The sequence below is a fragment of the Lepidochelys kempii genome, chromosome 2 (assembly GCF_965140265.1).
Source record: "Lepidochelys kempii isolate rLepKem1 chromosome 2, rLepKem1.hap2, whole genome shotgun sequence".
Taxonomy (NCBI): Eukaryota; Metazoa; Chordata; order Testudines; family Cheloniidae; genus Lepidochelys; species Lepidochelys kempii.
This window is the reverse complement of record NC_133257.1, coordinates 154,002,808-154,030,000: the sequence shown is the minus strand read 5'-3', so window position 1 is coordinate 154,030,000 and position 27,193 is coordinate 154,002,808. Positions and strand designations below refer to the sequence as shown.

The following is a 27,193-nucleotide window of genomic DNA, read 5'->3' as shown; positions in this document are numbered from 1 at the left end:
CCTGTGGCACCAGCCTCCCCCCGAAGGCTGCAGTTGGGCTCATGGAGGACTTCTTAGTGGCTGAGACCCCGGTGAACCCTGGTCCACTGGGCCTGGGGCGGACCCCCCTTCCGAATGGGGGAAAGAACTCTGGGTCTCTGGCGATACCTCGCCTGCCCCAGGCCGCAAAAACAGCCGACGTGGTGGAGGCACCTTGGGTTTGGCTCCAAGGCCCCCCAGCCCTCTGATGAGCCATGACAGCGGGTGAAGGACTTCTCCGATAGAGAGCCCGGATCATCTGCTGAAGTCGGAGGACTGACTGGATCCCGCTGCGATTGGCCCCTGCTTCAGGTGTGGACAGTTAGGGCACCTCCAGAGGCAGTGTCCCGTCATGGACTGTTCTTTTGGCGAGGTCGATGCCAGGGATGCCCGGGCCTGCCAATATTCTAGCCTTAAAGTGATCGTCCCAGCTAGCCTGGGGGGAAGGCAGGTGGAGGCCCTTCTGGATTCGGGGTGCAGCCTAACGATGGTGCGGGAAAGCCTCTTCCCAGCTGATCAGTCCGCTGTGTACACGGGGATGTGAAGGTGTACCCCAGTGCTCAACTCATCCTCACAATTGAGGGAGTAACCTGACAAATGACAGTCGAAGTTGCACCGAACCTCCCCTATCCCGTCATCCTCGGGAGAGATTGGCTGGAGTTCAGCCAGGTCCTGCAGACAGCATCCCTCCAGACTGGGCCGGAGAAGCTGGGGTTGGAGGGAGACCTGCTTGAGGATGACGAGGAAGGGCAACCCCCTGGGAACCCTCTAGACCCACCAGAGGAAGGGCCGACCAACCCTTCAGATGAACCCTGAGTGGCACCCGAGGGCAAGGGACCCCTCTGGGGCATAGGGGGACTTCTGTCGAGACCAGAAGGACCACCCCACCTTAAGCTGGACCTATGACTAGGTGGCATGTGTCAACGGTGTCACTATAGACCCTCAGCGTGCGACTCAGTGGCCCCGGTTTGAACTTAAGGGCGAGCGTCTCTACCGGGTTTACCAGGACCCTCATACTCGTGAACCCTGCTCCCAATTGGTGGTACCACACTGTCACCGCCAGACCGTGTTGAGGATGGCCCATATATCCCCGCTGTAGGCCATCTGAGCCAAGAGAAAACCCTGGCTCAAATACTACTCAGATTTTACTGGCCTGGAGTACACCAGGATGCCAAGAACTTCATGCATCCTGCCCTGAGTGCCAGCAGGCTGCATCATCCAGAGTCCCGAAAGCACCCCGGTGCCCATGCCGGTGGTGGGGACCCCTTCTGAAAGGATTGCTGTGGATCTAATTGGGCCCCTCGCAAGGAGCAGTGTAGGATTTCGGTACATCCTAGTCGTCATAGACTATGCCACTCGCTTCCCCGAGGCCATCCCCATGAGGTCCATCACTGCCTGGATTATCGTGGCAGAACTTCTGAAAATCTTTGCTCGGGTAGGCTTACCAAAGTAAATACTAACTGATTAGGGAACGAACTTCACTTCTCGGCTGCTCTGTGAAGTTTGTCTCCTGTTAGGGATCCGGAAGTTGCAAACCTCAATTTACCATCCTCAAACCGATGGCCTCATGGAACGATTCAATTAAAGGCTAAAGGGGATGATGTGACAATTTCCCCCGGAAGAGTTGCGTCAATGGGACCAACTCCTTCCACCATTGCTATTGGCAATTCGAGAGGTACCACAAGCTTCCACGCAGTTCTCCCCGTTCGAGTTACTGTATGGACACCAGCCGCAGGGGCTGCTGGACCTCATGAGGGAGACCTGGGAACAAAGCCCCTTGCCAACCCAGGGACTCCTGAAATATGTGATTCTATTGCATGAGAACCTGAGACGGGTCAGTAACCTAGCCAAGGAGAACCTGCAAGCTGCCCAGGGAGCCCAAGCCTACAACCGAGGAGCCTGAGACTGAACCTTCGAACCTGGGGATCGGGTCCTGGTATTACTCCCCGCAGAGGAGTCCAAGCTGTTAGCCTGGTGGCAAGGCCCCTATGAAGTCCTTCGCCAAGTTGGGCCTGTCAACTATGAGATACACCAGCCGGGGCGGTGGAAGAAGTGCCAGATTTACCATGTCCAGAGGAGTTACCTGAATTGCCAGAGACCAGCAAGGCTGACAAACTGCCGGGACTGCCATTGGCTGTTTACCTGGGGGAGACCGAGGATGATCCTGGAACCCAGGTACCCCAAACTGGGGAGGGCAGGAAGAAGCCCAGGGATGCCGAATAGGGTTCGGCTGTGGAGTTACTGTGAACTGGCCAGCGTGTTGTGGGCAGATCCTCACTGACCTAGTGGCGCAATACCCCACCACTAATAGGGTGCTGGGCTGGGACACAGTGGAGTGGGAGGGCCTGTGTCCCCCTACCCCGGGCACCCCACCTGTGAAGGGGGGTCACCTCCCCACTAATAGGCCAGGAGGCCTGAATTGGTCTGGTGCCCACCGGAGCTAGGGCACCAGGTGCTGTTACTCCCAGTTGGGAGCTAATTCCCCACCCTGAACTGCTTGGCTGTATGGCACGGACTCAGCCTGAGGTATAAACTGTGAACTGCCCTGATTGAGGGGCTGGGGCGGAAAGACTAATTAAGGCCTGGGCTGATTGTCGGCCAGGTCTGCTAAGTGCTCACTGCCCTGACTGAGGGATTTGGCAGAAGGACTAACTGCTAATTGGACTAATCACCAGGTGGACTCACTAGCTGTGAGCCGTGCCCGCTTGAGAAGCGGGGAGGGGGTGTGGCCTCTCACCCTGTCAGAAGGGGAGAGACACCCAAACCTCCTTACACAGCAATATCAGCTTTCCATCCTTGTGTGGATAACTGTTCTGTTTTTTCTAATGACATGACAAGTAGATTCCTTAAAGGTCTGGAAAGATCTTACCCTCCAATAAGGGAGCCAGTTCCCCCTTAGGACTTGAACTTGGTTTTGACTAAACTTACGAGACCACCATTTGAGCCTTTAGCAACATTCTCTTTAGCAACGGTTATACTTGTTAGACAAGCACTGGCATTCTACGTAGGTGGGACCAAACCATTTCAGCTGTCCACCCAACTGTTCTTGGCTATAGTGGATAGAATGAAAGGTCATCCAGTCTTTTCACAGATAATTTTATTTTGAATAACTTCTTTTATCCATGCTTGTTATGACCTGGCAGACTACCTGACAAGCTGACTGCTCACTCCACAAGATTGCATGCGTCCTCAATGGAATTACTAGCTCAGATCCCTGTACCGGACATTTGTGAAGCAGCAACCTGGTCATGAGTGCACACTTTCTCCTCCTATTATGCCATCACCTATTATTCTAGAGTTGATGCCAAATTTGGTCGAACTGTGCTACAGTCAGTGTGTATGTGAACTCTGATCCCTCCACCTGTTTTACTGCTTGGGAGTTGCCAAGAGTGGAATGCACATGTGCAATCACTTGAAGAACAAAGAAACACTAAACTTCCATATCTGTTGTTTCTCAAGATGTGGTGCACATGTCCATTCCACAAGCCACCTTCCTACTCTTCTACATCAGAGTTTCTGGAAAGAAAGAACTGAGAGGGGCTCAGAGTTGGCTGAGGGAAACATTTCCGGTCTCTATGCATGCAAACCAAGAGCAGAATGCACATGTACAACGTGTGTCGAAAAACAGCAGTAATGAAAGGTTAGTAACTTGTTGTTGTTCTTTTTCAAGCCAAACATGGGGTATTTTTGACTTCTCAGTTTGTTTGGTGTAGTGAGTTTGTCAGGTCTGAGGTCAGAGTTGTTTGCAAAGAACAGGGGATCCTTTGCCAAGGAGATGTGTGTCACAACCTGTTTGAGGTACTCTTTCCCTTTTTAAAATTAAATAAGGGTAAATTTTTAAAAAGTGAGGTACAAAGATAAACAGCACAAATAAACTATATCCTGTTAAATATTACATAAAGCAGAACCTCACAGTTATGAACACCAGTTACGAATTGACCGGTCAACCTCACACCTCATTTGGAACCAGAAGTACACAATCAGGCAGCAGCAGAGACCCAAGGGGGGGGAAAAAAGCAGATACAGTACAGTAGTGTGTTAAACATAAACTACTAAAAATATAAATGGAAAGTATAAAAAAAAAAGGTTTGGACAAGGTAAGGAAATTGTTTCTGTGCTTGTTTTATTTAAATTAAGATGATTAAAAGCAGCATTTTTCTTCTGCATAATAAAGGTTCAAAGCTGTATTAAGTCAATGTTCAGTTGTAAACTTTTGAAAGAACAACCATAGTGTTCTGTTCAGATTTAGGAATGTTTCAGAGTTACGAATAATCTCCATTGCCGAAGTGTTTATAACTCTGAGGTTCTACTGTATAGCTAATTCACCTTAATTTTATCTATGCTTACCTAAATTAAACTTTTTTCCCCATTGTCTTGAATCTTTTTTCAAAGCTTAATGCTTTGAGAGGGATAATGTAACACATGATCCTCCTCTCACCCCTCCGAACTAACCTAGGCCTGACCCTGCAACTTTACTACCGTGAGTAGTCCTACTCACAATAGTGAAGTTAAGCTTGTGCATGAGTTTTTGCAGGATTGGGGCCCTAATGGTCTGGGTTTGAGAGAGTTGTTCAGCTGAAGAATAGTAATCTTAAGTATTTTAGCCCTTGCATGGCGAACTGATAGTGTGTTTTTTTTAAAGAGTATCAGCAGAAGATTAACTTAACCTTAAAGCAGTATTTGAAATAGCTTAATTTGAAGATGGTAATTTAAGTTATCTGTTGTTGAATTTAGACAACTGATAATTTGACAACTGTGGTTGCTTTTTATTTAGGTAACTTGGCATGAAATTGCAAGGCCTCAAGTACATGGATATGACATGCATTGTCTAGCAATGACTGGCCGATTTCAGTTTGTTTCTGGAGCAGATGAAAAGGTGCTTCGAGTCTTTACTGCCCCCAAGAATTTTGTGGAAAACTTCAGTAACATCAGTGGTATTTCAATGGAGAAACTGTGTTCCGGTGTAAGTATTGAAACAAACAAACAAGTGTTTGATAAAATGGCTCCTTTAGGAGACAAAGAGAATCATCACTACGGCATAACTATTGAGATTAAAATTTATAAAATGTCAAAATTATTTTAAAAAATCGTGAAACCACAGCCCTTAGATATTTCTCTCTTTCCAGTCTGTTCAGTCAGGTTTGTGTGTAGTTAGATCACATGTACCTTCTCTATCGTTTTATCAAATTGGCTGGATAGAAGGAAGGTTGCTGAGGGTTCTAAAGTGTGTGGGTATGTACTGAAGGTCAGCATGTGTGAGCTACTCTTAAACAATTAAGAACAAATCCTGTTAATAGGTTCTCAAGAATGTAAGGGCATAATAGCATTATCTAGATGTAGTTACTGTTGTGTGGTATTATTTGTTCTTTAATGGTATGTTCTGAAACAATCCAAGGCTTCCAGAAGCTACTGCATTAGATACTGTATATAAATGTTGTATACATACTCATCAATGTCTCTTTGTCTTACCTTGTCTTGTCTTGTCTTGTCTTCAAACTGTCTTCTGAGGTCTTTATGTCCCAGTTTTCCAGGCTATAGCTTTGCTTCCTTATCCACAGAAAGAGACATGACCACAGCATTTCCATCCTGAAATAGCTTCCCTGGCTTCCCTGTGATCCAAATCAAATCCATTCTCTTCTCTTACTAACTTGCTTAATCTTAAAAGACCTTGTCTCTCAGGTTCAATCCTTCCTGCTCTCTACCTGCTCATCTCACACTGGCTGCCTTTCCGTGCCATAACACATTCTCTGCACTGCAGGCTCATGAGCTCTCTCTGCTGCAGCTACCACCAGCTGGAATAATCTTCTTGTGTCCAAACATTTTAGCGTTTTCATATATTAAATATCCGCTGAAAAAAAATGTTCTCCCATGGCTACTCATATTATTTCTCACTATTTATGTCTTTAACGCTAAATAGCATTTGTGATCATTTGTGTTAATGAAGCTATACAAAATAATATATTGTACTATATGATGCAGACACATGCTCTGTTTGATTTTCCATACCATTCTCCCTTTGTACTCTGTTTGTGACCTATAGTAGTCCAGAACTCTTTACAGGCCTTGTCCGCACAGGAAAGTTTTACCAGTTAGATTGTAACTATGTACAATACATCTATGATATAGTTTTATCAGAATAACCCTCTGTTTGGACACACTTATTCTGGTATAAAACTGGCTTTTTTGATTTAGCTTAAACCCCATCCTTGTGACATAAGGCACTTTTATACCAAAATAAGTGTCCACCTGGGGTTATACCCAGAACAATTGTATTGCTTTAAATTCATACTTTTTCCTGAAAAAAACTTTAAACCTTAGAGACTGTTTGTATTCTGGGTTTCTGATGTAGTTTTATGATATAATTAAATATTGTTTATCAGGTAAGGTGTTTCCACCAAATCTGTTAACCCAATCCTGGAAAATACTTTTGTCTCAGTGAATTTGCACAGAGGTGCTGAGTATGAATATATGCACCAGCAGGTACTGATCTCTCATGTCCCTGTCCTCCCACCCCCCGAAAAGTCCTCCAACCTGACTTCCCACTCCTAGCTTTGGCTTTCTCCCAGGACTTCCCTTCCTTTGAAATATAGCTGATGCAAACTGCCACTCAGCTAACAGGACCTTTTCTCTCCCTATCCTGCCATGTGCCCAAAGCAAAGCTGCCCCTTAGGCACCCAAAGTCGTCTTGAAAATCCCAGATATATACTCTCACCTCCTTTCCCCCCCGAAAAATCCTTCCTTGTACCCAGACCTCAAAACACCTAGTTCCCATGTCTTGTCTTCCTGGAAACTGTATTCTTTGAGTTAAGTATTCACTTTATAAAAGCTCTCTCTCTCTATAATTGAATAAGTGAAGTTACCTCAGAATGCCTGTACTAAAATGATTAAAGATGCATGCTTCACAACAAATCTAGAGAACTGAGCAAAGTTCACCATATGTAGTTTCAGAGGAGGGGCTGAAGCATGGCATGGCTTTCAAAGCCTGGCAGTGCAACTGCTCAAGCATACACTTCCTGAGGAATTCTGGATGATTCAGAGGCTTCTTCTACAATGTGACACATCTTTACTTCCCTCTAGTGACATCTGGCCCTTGATTTTAAAGTACCCATAAAGTATACTAACTTCTGCATGAAAATATGTTTACTTTTTTTTACCCAGGATGCTGTTGACCTTCCAGAAGGTGCGACTGTACCTGCTTTGGGTTTGTCCAATAAAGCTGTCTTTCAGGGTAAGACTATTGTGGATAGTGATGAAGGCACTCCAGAATTGATTGTAAATTTACACCATTACTTGTCTTGAAAGTGTATGTTCGATGATTTGACTAAGTCTGCTACCATACAACTGATTAATGTTTAAGATCACCTGGAACTATTGTTAGGTGCTGAGCATTTATGTAGGCTTCTTTATTGGTGCCCAACCTATTTGAGTGTCCTCCCGAATGTAAAAATGACAACAATAATCTCTCCTTTCCCTGCCATCAAAGACAGGCTTAGGAATTTTTAATACTGATGTATGAGAATGAAGGTGCTGATATGGGAATGCTTGGGCAAAGAGATGGGGTTTGCATTTAGGTGTGAATATGGTGGGATTAGTGGCCATTCTTATTTCATCTGGCAAGTGAGGTCTGTAATCCTGATACAGCTCCTAGGAATGTTTATCTTCTGCAGTCACTAATCTCCCTCTATGACCAGCTAGTTCATTATTGCAGTAAATAATTGTTATAATTGTGGAGGGAGTCTCAAGTGACTAGGACCAATTCCATGAAGGGCTTTGAAAATCAGGACTGAGACCTATATCTGCAGTTTGTGCTTAATGGAGAGCCACTGCAGAGGGTAACATAACAGCGTGGTGTGTGTCTAGTGACTCGTGTTGCAGAGTTTGTGGGATTTTTTTTTTTAACAAGCTGGATCTTTCTCATGGCATGGGGCTTCATTTGTAGACACAGAGAATTGCAGAAGCTTAGTCTGGGTGTTATGAAAATGTGGAACTTTGAGGCCAAATTTGAGTCTGGTAGGAGTGTGTTCAGTATTCTGGCAAGCAGGAGATGGAACTGGCCTTGTGGCTAAAGCACTGAATTGCGTCTTAAGAAGACTATTCTATTCCTGCGTGTGGTACAGACTTCCTGTGTGACCTTTTTGCAGGCCACTTAATATATTGGTGGCCCAGCTCCCCATGTGTAATAAACCAAGATAATCATACTTTCTTTCCTAAGGGGGAATTGTCACGAATAGCGAGTGACATTTGTAAGGCACACTGATAATATGGTGATGAGCTCCTTAAACAGATGGTGGTTGTTAAAATAAAAATAAAGAGGAGGTACTTCATTCTGGACCCTGGCCTCTCATGCAGTCTGAGACCTTTTCTGCCTATCTTCCTGCAAACTCTTGAGGTAGCTCATGGACTTGGCCATCCTCCTTCTCCCCTCAAACCAAATACTCTGCCTCTTTTTAGGTCTAGAAAGGCCTAGATGCCTCCTGATCCTTTCCTTACTATGGAGAATATAGAGTAGAGCTATAATCAAGTCTTGAGGGGACAGATTCTATTGGCCATAGTTCTGAGGTGTGAGATCTTTTTCAGAATGGTCCTTGTCTCCTGAGTTTGGAAAAGGGATGAAGAGGGTAAAAGTTCCAGATAGGATTCATGCTGCACTCTCCTATACTCACCTGCCTTAGGTTAATTGGAACCAAGTGTTTGAGAATCAGAGATCCTGCCATTTCTGCCTCCCCCATATTTCTTATTGGAGCAGGCCGAGTTGTAGTCCTACCAGCTGTTTGAACTGCAGGTAGGGCTTTGAACCTTTCCTGATCTGTGCTGCTTTCTGATGTTCCAGGCTGGGTCTTATCCCTGACTGAAAGGAGTCATCCCTTCTGTTGTGGACAGGAACAACAGGAGCTTCTGCCCTCATAAGAGGACTTGCATTCACTTCACAATCCAGCAAAATCCTAGGACTGCTTTAGCTTACCTATGTTATTAGCCACTATCTTAACCAAGTTTCTCTCTGAAAAGATTCCGCCTAAGAAATTTGAAATACACAAGATTTGATTCCAGTTATTATTAGGGCTGTCGATTAATTGCAGTTAACTCATGCAATTAAATAAAAACAAATTAACTGCGATTAAAAAAATTAATCGTGATTAATCGCATTGTTAAACAGTAACCAATTGAAATTTATTAAATATTTTTGGATGTTTTTCTACATTTTAAAATATATTAATTTCAATTACAACACAGAATATAAAGTGTACAATGCTCACTTTACATTATTATTTTTTATTACAAATATTTGCACTGTAAAAATGATAAACAAAAGATAGTATTTTTCAGTTCACCTCATACAAGTACTATAGTGCAATCTCTTTATCTTGAAAGTGTAACTTACAAATGTAGATTTTTATTGTTGTTACATAACTGCACTCAAAAACAAAACAATGTAAAATTTAAAGCTTACAAGTCTACTCAGTCTTACTTCTTGTAAAGTCAATTGCTAAGACAAACAAGTTTGTTTACATTTATGGGAGATAGTGCTGACTGCTGCTTATTTACAATGTCACCTGGAAGTGAGAACAGGCATTTGCATGGCACTTTTGTAGCTGGCGTTGCAAGTTATTTATGTGCCAGATGTACTAAACATTCATATGCCCCTTCATGCTTCGGCAACCATTCCAGAGGACATGCTTCCATGCTGATAATGCTCGTTAAAAAAATAATGCGTTAATTAAATTTGTGACTGAACTCCTTGGGGGAGAATTGTATGTCTCCTGTTCTCTTTTACCTGCATTCTACCATATATTTCATGTTATAGTAGTCTCGGATGATGACCCAGCACGTTTGTTTTAAAAACACTTTCACAGCAGATTTGACAAAACGCAAAGAAGGTACCAATGTGAGATTTCTAAGGATAGATACAGCACTCCACCCAAGTTTTAAGAATCTGAAGTGCGTTCCAAAATCTGAGAGGGACAAGGTGTTGAGAATCCTTTCAGATGTCTTAAAAGAGCAACACTCCGATCAATGTAGAAACTACAGAACCCAAACCACCAAAAAAGAAAATCAACCTTCTGCTGGTGGCATCTGACTCAGATGATGAAAATGAACATGCATCAGTCTGCTCTGCTTTGGATCGTTATCGAGCAGAACCTGTCATCAGCATGGATGCGTGTATTCTGGAATGGTGGTTGAAGCATGAAGGGACATACGAATCTTTAGCACATTTGGCACATAAATATCTTGCGATGCCAGCTACAACATTGCCAAGTGAACGCCTCTTCTTGCTTTCAGGTGACATTGTAAACAAGACGTGAGCAGCATTATCTCCTGCAAATTGTAACCAAACTTGTTTGTCTGAGTGATTGGCTGAAGTAGGACTGAATGGACTTGGAGATTCTAAAGTTTTACATTGTTTGATTTTTGAATGCAGTTATTTTTTGTACATAAGTCTACCTTTGTAAGTTCAACTTTCATTATAAATAGATTGTACTACAGTACGTGTATTAGGCAAATTGAAATATACTATTTCTTTTGTTTTTTACAGTGCAAATATTTGTAATAAAAATAAAGTGAGCACTTTATGCTTTGTATTCTGTGTTGTAATTGAAATCAATATATTTGAAAATGTAGAAAATATCCAAAAATATTTAAATAAATGGTATTCTGTTATTGGTTGACAGTGTGATTAATTGCATGATTAATTTTTTTAATTGCTTGACAGCCCTAGTTATTATCCATTGTCCAAAGCTTAAGCCAGAGTTGGTGCCTGGCCACAAAATTTTCAGGTTGGAAAACATGAAATGCAGGACAGACATTTTAGTTTCCTCCAGAGCCACAGTTTCTGTAAAAGACCTCTTAACATTGGATCATTGCAGAAACTTATTTGCATTTTCCAATCACTCCAAGCAATTTTCAGTTTTCTATTTCACCTGTGGAGATTATTGATAATGCAAAACACCACAATTTGGTTAGCTGTTTGCACTTTAGATGTTTATGAGGGTATTGATAATAACAGTCTGGCTGAGATGTCTAAAGATGTTCGTAGATGACATAATCATAAGAGCATTGTTACCAGGGCCTCTTGGAAGAAGAGGCTCACCTATTCTCCATGAGGGTGACCTAACTAAAGGTGGCACTGAAAAACAAAACCAAAAAACTATATGTTGAAGCTATCAGTGTATAAAATATAGAATGATTCCTGAACCAAGAAATTTTCCAGCTGATATCCAGGTTAGGCCACCCCCAAGTGTATCAAATTCCCTTCAGTCAAAACACTAAGGTGAAGCCCTTCATCAGGGAAGCAGATCAGGGATCTGTAGATTCTCTACCTAACAAAGGTCTAGGCATCTTCCAAAGGAAGTGGGGCTAAAAAGACTTAGAAAGGAAGTGGTCATTCTTTTCGCTCCAAGTTGGTCAAGACTGCTATAATACCGTGACCTAGTGGAGCTATCAGAGGCTTTTGTTATCTCTCTCCAGTGGGCTAGAGATCTCTCTCACAGAGGCTGCTCCTACATACCAATCCAGGTTAACTGAATCTTACAGCTAGGCTATTGAGCAGCACGGATTAAATCAGATAGGGTGGTACTTTACAGTAAAACTGTTAGCCTCACACTGGCCGTCTAATTTCTCAGCCTACACAAGAGTTCGGACAAAATTCGTCTAGGGATGTCAATGTAAAAATATCAGTCCAAAGAATCTAGGCATTCCAGCTGTTCTGGATTTCTCATTAGGGTTACCAACCGTCTAATCGCACAAACCCAAACACCCTTGCTCTGGCCCAAGGTCCCACCCCTGCGCCGCCCCTTCTCTGAGGCCCCGACCCACTCACTCTCCCTCACTCACTTTCACCGGGCTGGGGCAGGGGGTTGGGGTGCAGGAGGGGGTGTGGGCTCTGGGCTGGGGCGTGGGGTTGAGGGGTTTGGAGTCTGGGAGGTGGCTCCAGGCTAAGCCTGTGGCAGGGCGTTGGGGTGCAGGAGGGAATGTGAACTCTGGGAGGGAGTTTGGGTGCAGGAGGGGGCTGGGGTAGAGGGTTGGGGTGTAGGAGGAGGTTCAGTGTGTGGGCTCTGGGAGGGTGTTTGGGTGCAGAATGAGGGCTCTGGGAGGAAGTTTGGGTGTGGGAGGGGGCTGGGACAGGGGGTTGGGTTGCAGGAAGTGGCTCGGGGTGCAGGCTCCGGCTGGGCGGTGCTTACCTCAGGCAGCTCCCGGAAGCAGCAATGTGTCTGGCAGCGGCCCCTATGCTCTGGGGCAACCAGGCCGCTCTGCCCCTGCCTGCAGGCACCATCCCCACAGCTCCCATTGGCCGTGGTTCCCCATTCCCAGTCAATGGGAGCTGTGGAGTCGGGGCAGGGGCAGACCCCCTGGCTGCACCTCTGCCTAGGAGCCGCTGCCAGACATGTTGCTGCTTCCAGGAGTGGCGTGGAGCCAGGGCAGGTAGGGAACCTGCCTTAGCCCTGCTGTGACACAGGACTAAAATCTCCCGGATTGGCTTCAGTAGCCTCCAGGAGACTTCCAGCCAAACCAACCAACCCTGTTTCTCATAAAACAGCCTCGAATTGGGCCTAATACCTCCTGTCATCACATCTCACACCTGTGTTAAACATCATTTATCCACTACAGGCTTATCCAACTCTGATAGATCACAGTTAGGCCTGTTTTTCCTAGTTGGAATCTGCTCTTAAGACTTGTTTCCTGGTCACAATCACCTCATCAAGAGTTTTCTCTAAAATTTCTGATCTTGTAAGACATGAGGGCAAAGTAATTCTTCATGTGATTGCTTATGTCGATTCCAAGTAGGTGTGTGTGCGCTGCATGCCCAATCATCGCAGGGGTTTTCCTTAGTGGTACCGTTGGGTTGGCTGTGGAACTTCCTGGAGTGGTGCCTTCATGGCCGTGTATATCGGTCCTGCCGACCCGCTGCCTCTTCAATTCCTTCTTACTGCCAGTGACGGTCATTGGAGCAGCTCCTCTCTTGCGTTAGCAAGCGATTCCCTAGTGGACTCTCCTTTTCTCCCTGTAAATAATTTGAAAGTTATAGTTAGTGATAAGTGTAGTAGTTAGTTAACTTTTAGTTGGAGGTTCTTCCCACCCCCCCTGGGGACCGGGGCATGCCCAGTCTCAGGGCTTCAAGCCGTGCAGGTCCTGCCTGAAGCCCATGCCACACGATTCATATCTAAAGTGTCTCAGAGAAGGACACCAGTCCTACAGGTGTAAAATCTGCAGGGGTTTTAAGCCCAGAACTAAGAAGGAGCAGGACTTTCACTTAAAGCTCTTACTAATGGAGTCAGCTCTTCAACCCCAACCGCTCCCAGTAGCATCTGGCTAAGTGCTTCGGTGCACCATGGCACCACCATTCCCCAGCACTGAGGACCAGCTCTAGTACGAGGCACTGCTTGCAGTCACTGGTGTGGCACAAGAAAAAGAGAGCTGACAGGGCACTCCCCTGCTCGCGCAGCAGAGCAGGCAGGCACCAGTGGGGTATGTCCCACCTTGGGACACCCAGTCTTGGGGCCGCCTAGACCGGTGCCGTCTACTCCGGCCTCTCAGGGAGGTCTGTTGAGTCTGGCCACAGTGGACTCCCCGGTGCGGGAAGATTTGGAGGAGGACTTGGATGTTCCCTCCACACCAGACACATTTGAGGTAGCCAAAGGGTTGATTGCCATGATGGCTTGGTTCCCTGCTCCACCAGCAGATGCACTGGCGCTGGCTCAGGCTCCAGCACGAGCAACATCATTCGACACTGACACTGATCCCGCATAGGGGCAAGCCCATTATGATGTGGCACCGATCCCCGGCACTGTCTCGATCTGCACTGCCCTGGTCAGATTCGGACTTCTCGGAGACTGATTCCTATGCTTCTAGGTGGAGTCGGCACTGCTCTTCACACTGCCCTAGGCAAGACAAAGGGCAGCTGGTGCCTGGTCTCCTCTGTGGCTGGGACCAACGCAGTGGCCTTTCTGGACACCATGGGCCTACCACCAAGTCCAGAGTCTGGGTTCCAGGTCCCTGTCGGTGGTGGTGACGGCATGAATCCCTCCATCAGCCATGTCTGTAGCCCAGGAGCCTCTCTGGGGTAGGGATACACAAGCCCAGGCTGATGAGGACGTCAGCACCGGCACCGAAGCAGCCGTGGCACCGGGTGCTACTGCCATTTCCTGCACCTCTCAAGTGGCGTAGGGGACCTCCGCGAGCCGGAGGGGCAAGAGGACCCCATGCCTCTGAGGGCATCATCCTCGTCCTCCCTTGATGAGGCAGTAGCAGGCACCTTCATCACTCTGCTCGCTGTGGACACCAGGGCCTATCAAGACCTGCTCAGAAGGGTGGCCCAGAAGCTGAACTTGCAGGCAAAGGAGGTCTCTGAGAATACCGATCCCATGGTGGATATTCTGGCCCCTCAAGGGTGGCTCTGCCCCTCATCAAAACCATACAGAATGCTACCTAGGCACTGTGGCACATGCCCGCCTCTATCCTGCTGATAGCCAAGGGAGTAGAGTGCAAATACTTGGTGCCTTCTAAGGGGTACGAGCACCTCTTCACCCACCTCCAAATCCAAGGACGCTAAGAAGCTGGACCTCTTCAGTCAGAAAGTTTACTCCACTGAGGGAGCGCCAGCTTTGCACAGGGAATCAGCAAGTGGTCCTGAGCCCCTATGCTTATAATTCCTAGAGCTCTCTGGCCAAATTCCAGGAACTGCTCCCAGCTGACTCCCGCTCAGAGTTTGGAGTGATTCTGGAGGAGGGAAAGGTGGTTGCAAGGACATCTAAGGTAGAAGGGAATATATAAAGATCTTTTCCTGAACTGGTAAGTTCCACAAATATATACAGTGTATATTTTAACTGTTTTTAAAGTCACATCAATCATGTGCTCCACTCGCTTTCATTTGCTGAGCCTTTGGGGTATGGGGGGGGGGGGGGGAAGAGTTAATCTTGGTTAGGAGTTATTTTGACCTAAAAATTAAAAACAGTTACCTACCTTTCATAACTGTTGTTCTTTGAGATGTATTGCTCATGTCCATTCCAAGTAGGTATGTGTGCGTCCTCTCTTCAGGCCGCCCTGGGTTCAGCTGACTCAGCCACTTCACTATGTGCCCTGCCATAGCTATGAGACGCAGCTCTTGGCTACAGGTCTCATGGCTCCCACATGAGGTCCAGAACATAATTCAGGACCCTCCCTTTGAGTACTCCGGCCTCTTTGCCGAACAGACAGACTCAAGGCTGCATAGCCTTAAGGACTTGCAGGCGACCCTCAAGTCTTTGGGGCTGCACACACCAGCCCTGCAAAGAAATGCATTTAAGCCCCAGGCCACCCAACAATTTTGCCCTGCCTCTCCTAGACAGGAGTGCAGTAGGAAGCTGGGCAGAAGTAATAGGAGGCGCACATCTCAGTCCTCCTCCAGCCAAGGGCTGGGCTCAGCTAAGTAGCCCTAGGGCTGAAAGCCAAACTTTTGAAGGTGCGCCTGAGGATGGAGCACCAGTTTGATATCCAGATCCTTCCCCTCCCTTTGTGAACCGTCTATCCCATTTTTACCATGCCTGGGCTCAAATAACCTCAGGCTGTTGGTAGAGTTGGGTATTCTCTCTAATTCTGTTCCCTTCCCCCCTATCCCCCCCAATCCCTCTTGAGGGACCCTTCTCACAAGCAAATTCTAGTGTAGGAGGTGCAAACGTTCCTACAGCTGGGGGCGGTAGAGGAGGTTCCTCTGGAGTTCAGGGGCAGGGGATTCTACTTCCCTTACTACTTAATCCCCAAGGCCAAAGGCAGGCTCAGGCCCTTTTTAGATCTGCAAAACCTCAACAAATTCGTGAAGAAATTGAAGTTCCGTATGGTCTCCCTGGCCTCCTCTATTTCCTTTCTGGATCTGGGGAACTGGTATGCTGCCCTCGACTTGAAGGATGCATACTTCCACATCTCTATAATCCCTTCCCACAGATGGTTTCTGTGGTTTGTGGTTCACAGTACATAATTATCAGTTCACGGTCCTATCGGCGGTGCCTCGGGCATTCTCCAAGTATATGGCAGTCGTGGCGGCCTTCCTTTGAAAGTGTCAGGTGCAAGTCTTCCAATACCTAGATGACTGGCTCATCCAGGGCCGGTCCCGAGCCCAGGTGGAGGAACACGTGAACCTGGTACAGATGACGTTCCTCAGTCTCGGTCTCATCCTTAACATGGTGAAGTCAACTCTGGCTCCCACTCCAAGAATAGAATTCATCGGGGCCCTCCTGGACACCCAGGCCAGGGTGTTCCTGCCCAAGTCTCGTTTTCTAGCCATGAACGCCATCATAGGAGCTCTCCACTGGTTCCCCGCCATGACAGCCAGAAACTGCCAAAAATTACTCGGGTATATGGCAGCATACACTTATGTGGTGCAGTATGGAAGGCTGTGCCTCCATCCCCTCCAGGCATGGCTGGCGCAAGCGTACAGACCAAATTGGGATCACTTGGACATTCTGGTCATGCTTTCTCCTCAGGCTCTCAAGTCCCTGTGGTGGTGGCTCGATCCACAGACAGTCTTTGTGGGAGTACCTTTTTCCAAACCACAGCAGTCGCTGTCGCTTGTCACAGATGCGTCAGTGCTAGGGTGGGGAGCGCACCTGGGGAACCTCAGAACTCAAGGCCTATGGTCCCAAGTGGAACCATAGCTACACATCAATGTCAGGGAGATACGGGTGTGGCATCTAGCTTGCCAGACGTTTCAGGCCCATCTTCAGGGCAAAATGTGTATATGTGTGGACACACAACACCACAGCGATGTTCTATATGAACAAATGGGGAGCTCGCACCTCTCCTCTGTGCCAGGAAGCCCTCAGGTTGTGGGACTTGCATTGCCCACTCGGTACTGTTGGAGGCATTGTATCTGCCAGGTGTACAAAACAAACTGGCTGATCACCTCAGCAGATCTTTCCACGGCCACAAATGGTTTCTCCAACTGGATGTCGTCAGCAATATCTTCCTGAGGTAGGGATCTCCCCAGGGAGACTTGTGTGACAGGTTGGATCACAGAAACCCCCTTGAGACTGCCAACTGATGTGCTGAGACTACCTCTGAGCCTGTTTTTCCTGGCAGCTTGGGACTTCAGTGCCTTGCCTGGTTTGAGCCTGCTATAAACACAGACCCAGGTCTGAACAATGTCCCCCACACGCTGCAGACTTAACTGAAAACAGCTTAAGAAGTGCTCCTGTCTCCAACACTCAGGTATGCAGCTCCCAATGGAGTCCAAACCCCCAAGTAAATCCATTTTACCCTGTATAAAGCTTATACAAGGTAAACTCATAAATTGTTCGCCCTCTATAACACTGATAGAGAGATATGCACAGCTGTTTGCCCCCCCTTCCGCTATTAATGCATACTGTGGGTTAATTAATAAGTAAAAAGTGATTTTATTAAACACAAAAAGGAGGATTTAAGTGGTTCCAAGTAATAACAGACAGCACAAAGTGAATTACCAAGCAAAATAAAACAAAACACGCAAGTCTAAGCCTAATACAATAAGAAAACTGAATACAGATAAAATCTCACCCTCAGAAATGTTTCAATAAGCTTTAATCGCAGACTGGACGCCTTCCTAGTCTGGGCACAATCCTTTCCTCAGTACAGTCTTTGTTTCAGCTCAGGTGCTAGCTAGGGGATTCCTCATGACTGCTTCCCGTTTGTTTTGTTCCACCCCGTTATATATCTTTTGCACAAAGTGGGAATCCTTTGTCCCTTTCTGGGTTCCTACCCCTCCTAAATGGAAAAGCACCAGGTTAAAGTTGGATTCCAGTTCAGGTGACATAATCACATGTCACTGTAAGACTTCATTACTCACTTTCCAGCACACAGGTATACAGAAGACTTGCAAGTAAACAGAGCCATCTACAGTCAATTGTTCTAGTTAATGGGAGCCATCAAGATTCCAAACTACCATTAATGGCCCACACTTCGCATAATTACAATAAGCCCACTGTATTTTCCACTGAATGCATCCGATGAAGTGAGCTATAGCTCACGAAAGCTTATGCTCAAATAAATTTGTTAGTCTCTAAGGTGCCACAAGTACTCCTTTTTGCCAATACAGACTAACACAGCTGCTACTCTGAAACCCCTCAAAGTTATATTTCATATTTCTAGTTTCAGATACAAGAGTGATACATTTATACAAATAGGATGGCCACACTCAGTAGATTATAAGCTTTGTAATGATACCTTACAAGAGATCTTTTGCATGAAGCATATTCCAGTTACATTATATTCACACTCATTAGCATATTTTCATAAAATCGTATAGAATGCAACATCACAACATGTTCGCAGCACAAGGCAACAGGAAGAGCTAGCAGTTCTGCTCCTTCCTGAATCACAGCCCTGGCTCAGTGGTGGATGCTTTTCTCCTCTCGTGGGTGGGGCGCCTGTTGTATGCATTCCCGCCGTTCCGTCTCATCCACAAGGTCCTCCTCAAGCTCCAGCAGGACAAGGCTTCACTGATTCTCATAGAGCTGGCGTGGCCCGCCAACACTGGTTCTCCATGCTGTTGAGCCTCTGGGTGGACATGCCCATGACCTTGCCCATGATTCCAGATCTCATCACGCAGCACTGTGGCTTCCTTCAGCACCCCAACCTAGAGTCTTTCCACCTCACCACATGGAAAATCCATGGTTAAACCCACGTTAGCGCTTCAGTGCTCCAGTTCGGTTTGGAAGGTTCTCCTTGGCTGTAGAAAACCTTCCACTCTTGCCACTTATCTAGCCAAGTGAAAAAGGTTCTCTGTTTGGTCTGCACAGAATGGCACCCCTCCGCTGTAGTCCTCAATCCCCTTTGTACTGGACTACTTACTCTACATAATGCAGCAAGGGCTGGCAGTCTCGTCAATCAAGGTGCACCTGGCAGCTATTTCCACTTTCCACCCGGGTGCAGCAGGGCGGTCGGTATTTGCTAACCCCATGCTTGGATGCTTCCTTAAAGGGCTAGACAGATTGTACCCCCAGGTGTGAGAACTGGTCCCCCAATGGGACCTTAACCTGGTCCTCTCAAGGCTCATGGGGCCCCCTTTCAAACCTCTAGAACTTGTTCTCTGCTTTACCTCTCTTGGAAAGTGGCATTTCTCGTGGCAATAACGTGGCTCAAAACTTTATTGTCTGAGCCCCCTTATACAGTGTCTTATTGGGGCAAGGTACAGTTGTGGCCACACCCGGCTTTTCTCCCTGAGGTTGTTTCACAATTTCACGCAAATCAGGACATCTTTTTACCAATGTTCTTCCCAAAGCCACATGCTAATGATAGAGAACGCAGGCTCCATTCCCTAGAAGTCAGACGGGTGCTGGCTTTTTACATTGAGCGGACAAAGCCATTTAAGAAGTTGACGCAACTCTTCATCGCCATTGCTCAGAGAATGAAAGCGTTTCTGGTCTCATCCCAATGAATTTCTTCTTGGATCATGGCCTGTATCAGGACGTGCAACGACCTGGCAAAGACACCAGCCCCAGCGTTGACGGCTCACTCCACGAGAGCGCAAGCTTCATCTGCAGCGCTCCTGGCGCAGGCCTCCATTGAGGGCATCTGCAGGGCGGCGAGCTGGTTATCTGTTCATACCTTTATGTTGCACGACGCCATCGCGCAGCAGGCTAGAGACAGTGCCGCATTTGGTAGAGCAGTGCTTCAGTCTGCAACTCGGTGAACTCCGACCCCTCCTCCAGGGGACTGCTTGGGAGTCACCTACTTGGAATCAGCATGAGCAATCACTCAAAGAAGAAAAAATGGTTACCTGCCTTTCGTAACAGTTGTTCTTCAAGATGTGTTGCTTATGTCCATTCCAAGACCCACCTGCCTCCTCTCTGTCAGAGGATCCAGCAAGAAGGAACTGAAGAGGTGGTGGGTTGGCAGGGACCTATATACACGGCCATGAAGACTCCACTCCAAGGGGCTCCACAGCCGACCCAGTGGGTACCGCTAGGGAAAAACCTTCCGACGATTGTGCACGTGGCGCACACATGCCAACTTGGAAGGGACTTGAGCAACACATCTCAAAGAACAACAGTTATGAAAGGTAGGTAACTGTTTTTAATTTTTAGGTCAAAATAACTCCTAACCAAGATTAACTCTTTCCCCCGCCCCCCATACCCCAAAGGCTCAGCAAATGAAAGCGAGTGGAGCACATGATTGATGTGACTTTAAAAACAGTTAAAATATACACTGTATATATTTGTGGAACTCACCAGTTCAGGAAAAGATCTTTATATATTCCCTTCTACCTTAGATGTCTGGGCCTGAGAGCAGCCAATTCCTATTTGCACTAGGTAGAACAAGTGTTCTGTCCACTGACATATTTTCTTTTCTGTTTTGCCTCATTTTTCCTCCCTGCTTATATTTTTTCTTAGTGCTTTCTGTATGCCAGATATCTTCTCTGGAGAAGTCATCTTCCAGAATTGAAAATTTATTACTTGATAGCATCCTTTCTGAGACTGACCTCTCCCTGAGTCTGCCCCACCTGATAAGTTCTTTTGGTAACTTTTCAGTGGCCTCTTTAGGGTCAGATTAACAGTTGAATTTTAATTTACTAATTTACTTTAACTTTAGGCACCTACTGTATTTAAGTGCTGAGCAGCCAGCAGCTCACATTTAAGTTCATGGGAAGTGCAGAGTTCGTACCTTTGAAAATTAACCCCTTATTTAGGTGCTTAAATATAGATTTACAAGGCTAACTTTAGGCACCTGTTTTTAAAATCTTGGCTGTAGTGTTTCCACACATCTTTGAAAATACTCCTCTGGTGCATGGGGAGAAGCACATGGCCAACTCCTAGAGGTTTGTGGATGAGTCTGAACTCCCTTAGAGTCTCTGTAAGAGAGAGACAGACCAAATGCCTCCAATCCAGGGAGAGGTCAGTCCCAGAAAGAAGAAAATCAAGTAAGAAGTTTTCCATTTCATACTATATATTTGTCTGACAAAGGCTTTTTCCCCCTGCTTCCCTAGATGTACATTAGATACTTGAATTTATCCTAAATAAGTAATTCCTAATTTGCATAGTAGGATATTACTGAAATAGACACATCTCATCTAGATAATTTCTGTGGTAAAACTAATAGGATCTCTTTACTTATTTGTAACCAAATTTTCATGTCAAGTATTTTCTCTGTGGCTGAATTAAATATTTATTTTGGACAGGTGATATGGCAGCTCAACCAGCTGATGAGGAAGAAAAGTTTAATAGTGTTTCGAATCAGTATAATCAGATTTACTTTCAACCCTTCATCCTTACAGGTATGCAACATAAAAAAGGTATTTTATATGAATTAGTAGTTGCTTTCATTACTAGAATGAGGTTTTTTGGGTGTTACCCTTTGGGACAGAGAGATAAACTGATAAAGAAAAACACTATACTAAATTTGAATAAAATGTATGCATATGTCTTGTAGAACCTCCCACAGAAGATCATTTGTTGCAGAATACATTATGGCCTGAAATTCAAAAGCTGTAAGTTATTTTGTTTTATATAAATATAGAAATGTTACAAAATGTCTTAGAAGCTCTTGTTGTAACTGATTCATGTAGTCTTGTACACAGTATTATAATACATGTTTATAAGGCATCCATTGCAGTAATATGTTATGTTCTTAATATCCAGTGCTCTTATTCATTCTTTTGCTAGTTGTTTTAATGTTGTGCATGTTCAGTATGTAGGTTGTAAGAAACTTTTTAATCTGGGTCAGTATACAAGTTTGCACTGGATAGATAGGAACTGATATACTTTTAAATAAGCTATTTCCATGTCTCTCAAGGTGGTATGTCTGTAGCATAGCAGTCAAGTATAGCTCCTTGTCAGCTTCATGTAGGGCTTAACACTTTTGAACCCTCTTATTAAAAAGCCCCCTGTGACCTGCATCCTATTAAAACACTGATATTAAGACACATTAAGACTAAAGGGCTTATATCAGCAGCCTATAATGATAGCCAAAAGCAGTGTTCTGAAGCTGTACTATATTCTCAGACATAAATGCACTTATGCAAACACAGATCTTTCTGATCCATTGAAGCTTTTTTCTCCAGGATTATATGGAAACAGAGAACACAGCATTTGCAATAAACATAAATCCTGAGAAGTGTTTTCACTTAATATAGTCATGCCAACTAATATAAACCATTTGGGTAAAAGTAATACACACAATAAATAAAAAAATAAATACAGCATATATTGGAATTTGTTGTTCCTAAATGCCAAAAATATGTGTTCTTGGTATTAATGGTGTGTTGAAATGTCATAAAATGACTGAAAAAGGTTTCACTGTCTTAAAAACCCAATCCTGGGAGAATGGGTGAATCCAGTGGGACCATAACACTCTATCGGGCTTCATTCTGATCAGAGTAAACCTTGTCATAGAGCAAGTCTGAACAAGAACACCACCAAACTCAGTCCAGTTTGTAAGGAAACTGGAATCAAGCAGTTGTTTCAGATAAATACCCCTGCTGCATAGATCTGTATGCATCTGTGTGACAGTCAGCTGGGATTCCCAGAACTGTGAGCCACTTTACCCTCTTAGCCTCAGCAAGTAGGAGCTTTGCTGCTAAGCTGACACATCAGCATGTCTGCCTTACCAGAAAACTCTTCAAGATGCTCTGCCAGTCCAAATCTTGTCCAGCAGGTAACAATCAGTGAACCCCAGTTCCTGAGTTCCCCAGAGATATCTTTCTCTACAGTGCTCAGCTCCTCTTACTGTAGCATCCACAAAATTTACCAAGCCTGCTGATCCTATAAAGAGAGACATCCTCTACTTCAATCATAGCACTAAGTTGGTTTATGTTAAAAGTAAAACAAGTTTATTAACAAAAGGACATAAGTAAGTGAAACCAAATATAAGGAATAAGGATAGAAATGTTTACAAAGAAACAAAAATAAAAATATGCATCTAAGACCAAAATTTAATAAACTAGTCTTTGGTTCAAAGGCATTTTTCTTTCCAGTCTTTCTTCCAGGATGGCTGACCAGTTTTTTAACTTGGACCCTTCAGAGAGTTCAAAGTGTTTAGTTTCTTTGTCACCTCAGGTGAAGGATAAAACAGGGGTTCTCTTCCCTCCTTTTTGTGGTCCAGTAAACTTTTGAAATGTATTCTTTGAAAAGTAAGCCCAGACAAAGTCTCTCTTTCATGCTGCCTTCTCCTCCCGATTGTTAGCTGATAGCTTTGTTTATCTTGTATGCAAATATACCTTCATTGTCTCTGCTTGAGAACCAGGCTGATCAGGCAAACAAATACACGTACCTTTGTCTAGGGCAGACTGAGCTTACGCATTGCTAGCTGAACACATTTTAAGAGCGTAATTCCAGCACATAATTCTTAGTACATACCCTGCATGTGTTCACCGCACAGTGATGTTCAGGAACATTGTGTTACCAGTTTGTATATGATACCTTACATTACACCTTATAGATACAGATTATGACAACAATGAGTTGGGATATAGTGGGCTGGTCAGGTCAGCTGAAACTCACTGCTAGATACCAGGGAGCCTTTTATCTTCTGGCACTGGGATGCTCTGAGGGTCATAATCTGATACAAGGAAGGTCATTTTTCCTGGTGGTAGTGACTTCAGCTCATAGACTATGCTTCAAGCTCTAGTGACTAATTTACTATAGAATAGACCTACACAAGATTCTTTTTCAAAGTGATTGATAGTCTCCAACAGAGGGGGGAATCCCATCATCATGCCATGGTCTTCCCACGCTCTCTTGCCCATCCTACAAATGGCCCATAATTCACATCAAAATGTCCTTGGGATTCTCTTTGTATTGATCTACCGCCTTTCTGTGTCCAAGATGAAAGTATTCATATTTTTTCTTATTTTAAAAAGTTAAAGTTCAAGATTAACAATTTATTCTCCCCTGCCTCAGGGAGAACCAGCTAAAAGTGTGGGGGAGAAGTCTAGCTGCATTTCAGTATATCCACTATTTTGGATTCTTATGCAGTAATGCAACCTTGACATTTTTTGATCCACATTACTTAAAATCATAATTATATTACATTTTAGGGGTGGGGTTGTGGGTGGCTTATTTAATCTAATTGATTTCCATCTTTTTAAAGAGAATCTTTTTTGATAAATAGAAAGTGGGATGTAAAGTATTCTTGGGTTTCAATTTTATTGCACAGCATTAATCTTAAAAGCAACATGAAATCACATAATGTAGATTGCATGTGGCCGTAGCAGCTAGAAAACCGTGTTAGGAACTGGTTTGCTAAAAATAGCTTGCTTGGCATCTGCATTTCTGTGCTAAATATTCAAGCTTTAACTCCATCAGCAGAATTTGAAAAAAAATAACATTGAATTTTCATAAATATTTAATTGATTAGATAATGTTTCTATAAAAAAATCAGCTGAAGTGTTTGCATAACCTAACTGCCATGTAAAGTATGTGACAAATTCTGAGAGATGATATAATTTAAAATTTACACTAATCTTTTTGGAAAATCGCAATATAGAATTAGTATGCAGCAGGTTTGTGTAAATACTGTGTGTTTGAACCATTGCACCCTGGAGCACTATTGCGATTGACACCAAAATGTTTTCAGAAATGTGTATATGGATATCCTATATCATATTTGAAAGTTCTTGATTGCTTACTTCAGCAGTACGTGAATTAATTTCATCAGAGTGATTACTGCAAACTTCGAAAGTTACACAATTTTACCTGTGCACAAAAGTTTTGCTTATTACGCAATGCCAGGGCAAAATGAGTTGTGTGCATATTCTGTTGAAAATGTAGCTCCTTATTCTTCCTTTAATTCAGTGAGCTGTGAATATAGTCCACTGTTTGTTTCCTCCTCATACAGTGAGGTTTGGGAGAGGTTTTTTCTTTACACCAAGCAGGAATCAAATTGTGGAAAAATAAGGTCTGGGTAATCTTTACACTTCCAAGCTCTTTCCACAAACTAAGGCCAACTATAAGAGGGTTGCCCACTCACCACTAGTGCGTCTTCTTACATCTTGGTTGGGGAATATAAATCTCACTGCATTGGGTGCCTGCTCATTGCTTGCTCTGCGATAGTCTTTCTTCTGGTAACTTGGCCCTCTGGCCAGGTCACCAGTTAGCCCCTACCCCTTTCGCGGTTACAGAGTTCAACAAACAAGTCCAACAAATAATTCCTAGACCTTGTGTTGCATCAGCCACAGATGCTTGCTCCAGTCCTGTGCCTTCGAGATATGTGTACCGTTTAGTGCCTGGGATACTGACTGTAGACTTTCTCTCCCTGCAGTTGGTATATTGCTTATTTTATCTTTGCCTAGGTATATAGTTTTGCTTATATCAATAGCTTTCTGTAGTGCCTGCATATTATAAAAACTTTTATTCAATATAGTAGCATCATGATTTCCCCAACTACATTATAGATCTTCAATGAATTCTTTTAATCTGGTGGCAAACTGCACTTCGATTTTCATCATTACTCACTCTTCAAAGTCTCTTCTAAAACTTCTGCTTTCTCATTATAAGAACTTCTAACTATGTTGTCAGTTCCAATAAAACCTGGGATGTAACTTCTCTTATTCTGAATTCCATTCATTCATTCTGATTTTCTGGTATATTTCTGATGCTTTGATATCTTTATTTAACCTTTCATAATACTTCCTCCAACTTTCTTTGATTTTGTTACAGTGCTTTGTGGCATTGCCTTACTTCTTTTATACTTCATTAAATCTTCACTATTCATTGTAAATTTTTGCTTTCTTATAAGCTTTATTCTTTAACTGACATTTCACACTCCTCATTCCAACATGGAAGTGAGTTTTTAGTTTTGGGGTATTTTAACATCTTAGGTATGGCTACAGTAGCTGCTGCTATTATCCTCTTTATTACGTTGTCATTGAAATTCTTTGTGTCAACACTCACACAGTGATCATTCACAAATTCAGTATATTTTTACTTGTGAATAGCTCCCAGTTAGCTGTCTGAAAATTCTAGGTGGGTAATTTTCCATTATCTTCAGCCTTACTTTGTCCTTGAAAAGTAAAGGGAAATGATCATTCCCCATTTCTCCTTCCATATCTATTTCCCAGTTGCATTTGCTTGCAATAACTGATGTTGTTATTCCCAGGTCTAAGTAAGAAAACCTACCATCTGGTGCATTAAATCTAATTGGTGTGCCATCAGTTAAAACCTGTAGATAGTTTTTGTCTATTAAATCTTTCTAGGCCTGTGCCATTACGATCAGTTGTCCTACTTCCCATAACTTATTATGACTATTTAGATCACCTCAAGTAATACATGGTCTTTTAGCATTCTTCACTGTTTCTTGTGATTCTGAGCTTTCTAATTTCCCCACGCAGGTTATAAATATTATAAATCCTTAAAGAAATATTTCTCTTCTGTACTGGTATTTCAACAGCATTATATTCAAGACTTATTCCTATGTAGTTTAATCTTTCCCTAATGAAAGTACAAACACCTCCTCCTGTACCTAGTTTTGAATTTTGCCTAAAGGCAATATACCCTGGAATTTTAATAAGTTTTTCAATCAACCATTTTTCCTCGATATAGTATCTAGTTTAGTTCTTATTTCTACAGGCTGGAGACTGACTGGCTAAGTGGCAGTTCTGCAGAAAAAGACCTGGGGATTACAGTGGATGAGAAGCTGGATATGAGTCAATAATGTGCTCTTGGTGCCAAGAAGGCTAATGGCATATTGGGCTGCATTAGTAGGAGCATTGCCAGTAGATCGAGGGACATGATTATTCCCCTCTATTCAGCACTGGTGAGGCCACATCTGGAGTACTGCGTCCAGTTTTGGTCGTCCCCCCTCTCTCTCTCCCCCCCCCCCCCCCCCCCGCACACACACACAGAAGAGTTGTGGACAAATTGGAGAGAGTCTAGTGGAGGGCAACGAAAATGATCAGGGGGCTAGGACACATGACTTACGTGGAGAGGCTGAGGGAACTTTGCTTATTTAGTCTGAAGAAGAGAAGAGTGAGGGGGGATTTGATAGCAGCCTTCAACTACCTGAAGGGGGGTTCCAAAGAGGATGGAGCTAGGCTGTTTTCAGTGGTGGCAGATCACAGAACAAGGAGCAATAGTCTCAATTTGCAGTGGGGGAGGTCTAGGTTGGATATTAGGAAAATCTATTTCACTAGGAGGATGGTGAAACACTGGAATGGGTTACCTAGGGAGGTGGTGGAATTGCCATCCTTAGTTTTTAAGGCCCAGCTTGACAAAGCTCTGGCTGGGATGATTTAGTTGGG

The 27,193-nt window shown here is 44.3% G+C and overlaps 1 protein-coding gene across 4 annotated transcripts in view; it reads left to right on the top strand.

The window, feature by feature from the left end:
- The window catches only part of ELP2 (elongator acetyltransferase complex subunit 2), a 121,539-nt gene that overhangs the window by 73,544 nt on the left and 20,802 nt on the right, over positions 1 to 27,193 (top strand). For 3 of the 4 annotated variants that reach the window (XM_073332468.1, XM_073332467.1, XM_073332470.1), the window contains 4 exons: positions 4,793 to 4,981; positions 7,177 to 7,246; positions 21,137 to 21,232; positions 21,388 to 21,445. In XM_073332468.1, the coding sequence (XP_073188569.1) occupies positions 4,793 to 4,981; positions 7,177 to 7,246; positions 21,137 to 21,232; positions 21,388 to 21,445 (413 nt within the window). The remainder of the gene's footprint in view (positions 1 to 4,792; positions 4,982 to 7,176; positions 7,247 to 21,136; positions 21,233 to 21,387; positions 21,446 to 27,193) is intronic. The other variant, XM_073332469.1, reaches the window with a different exon arrangement.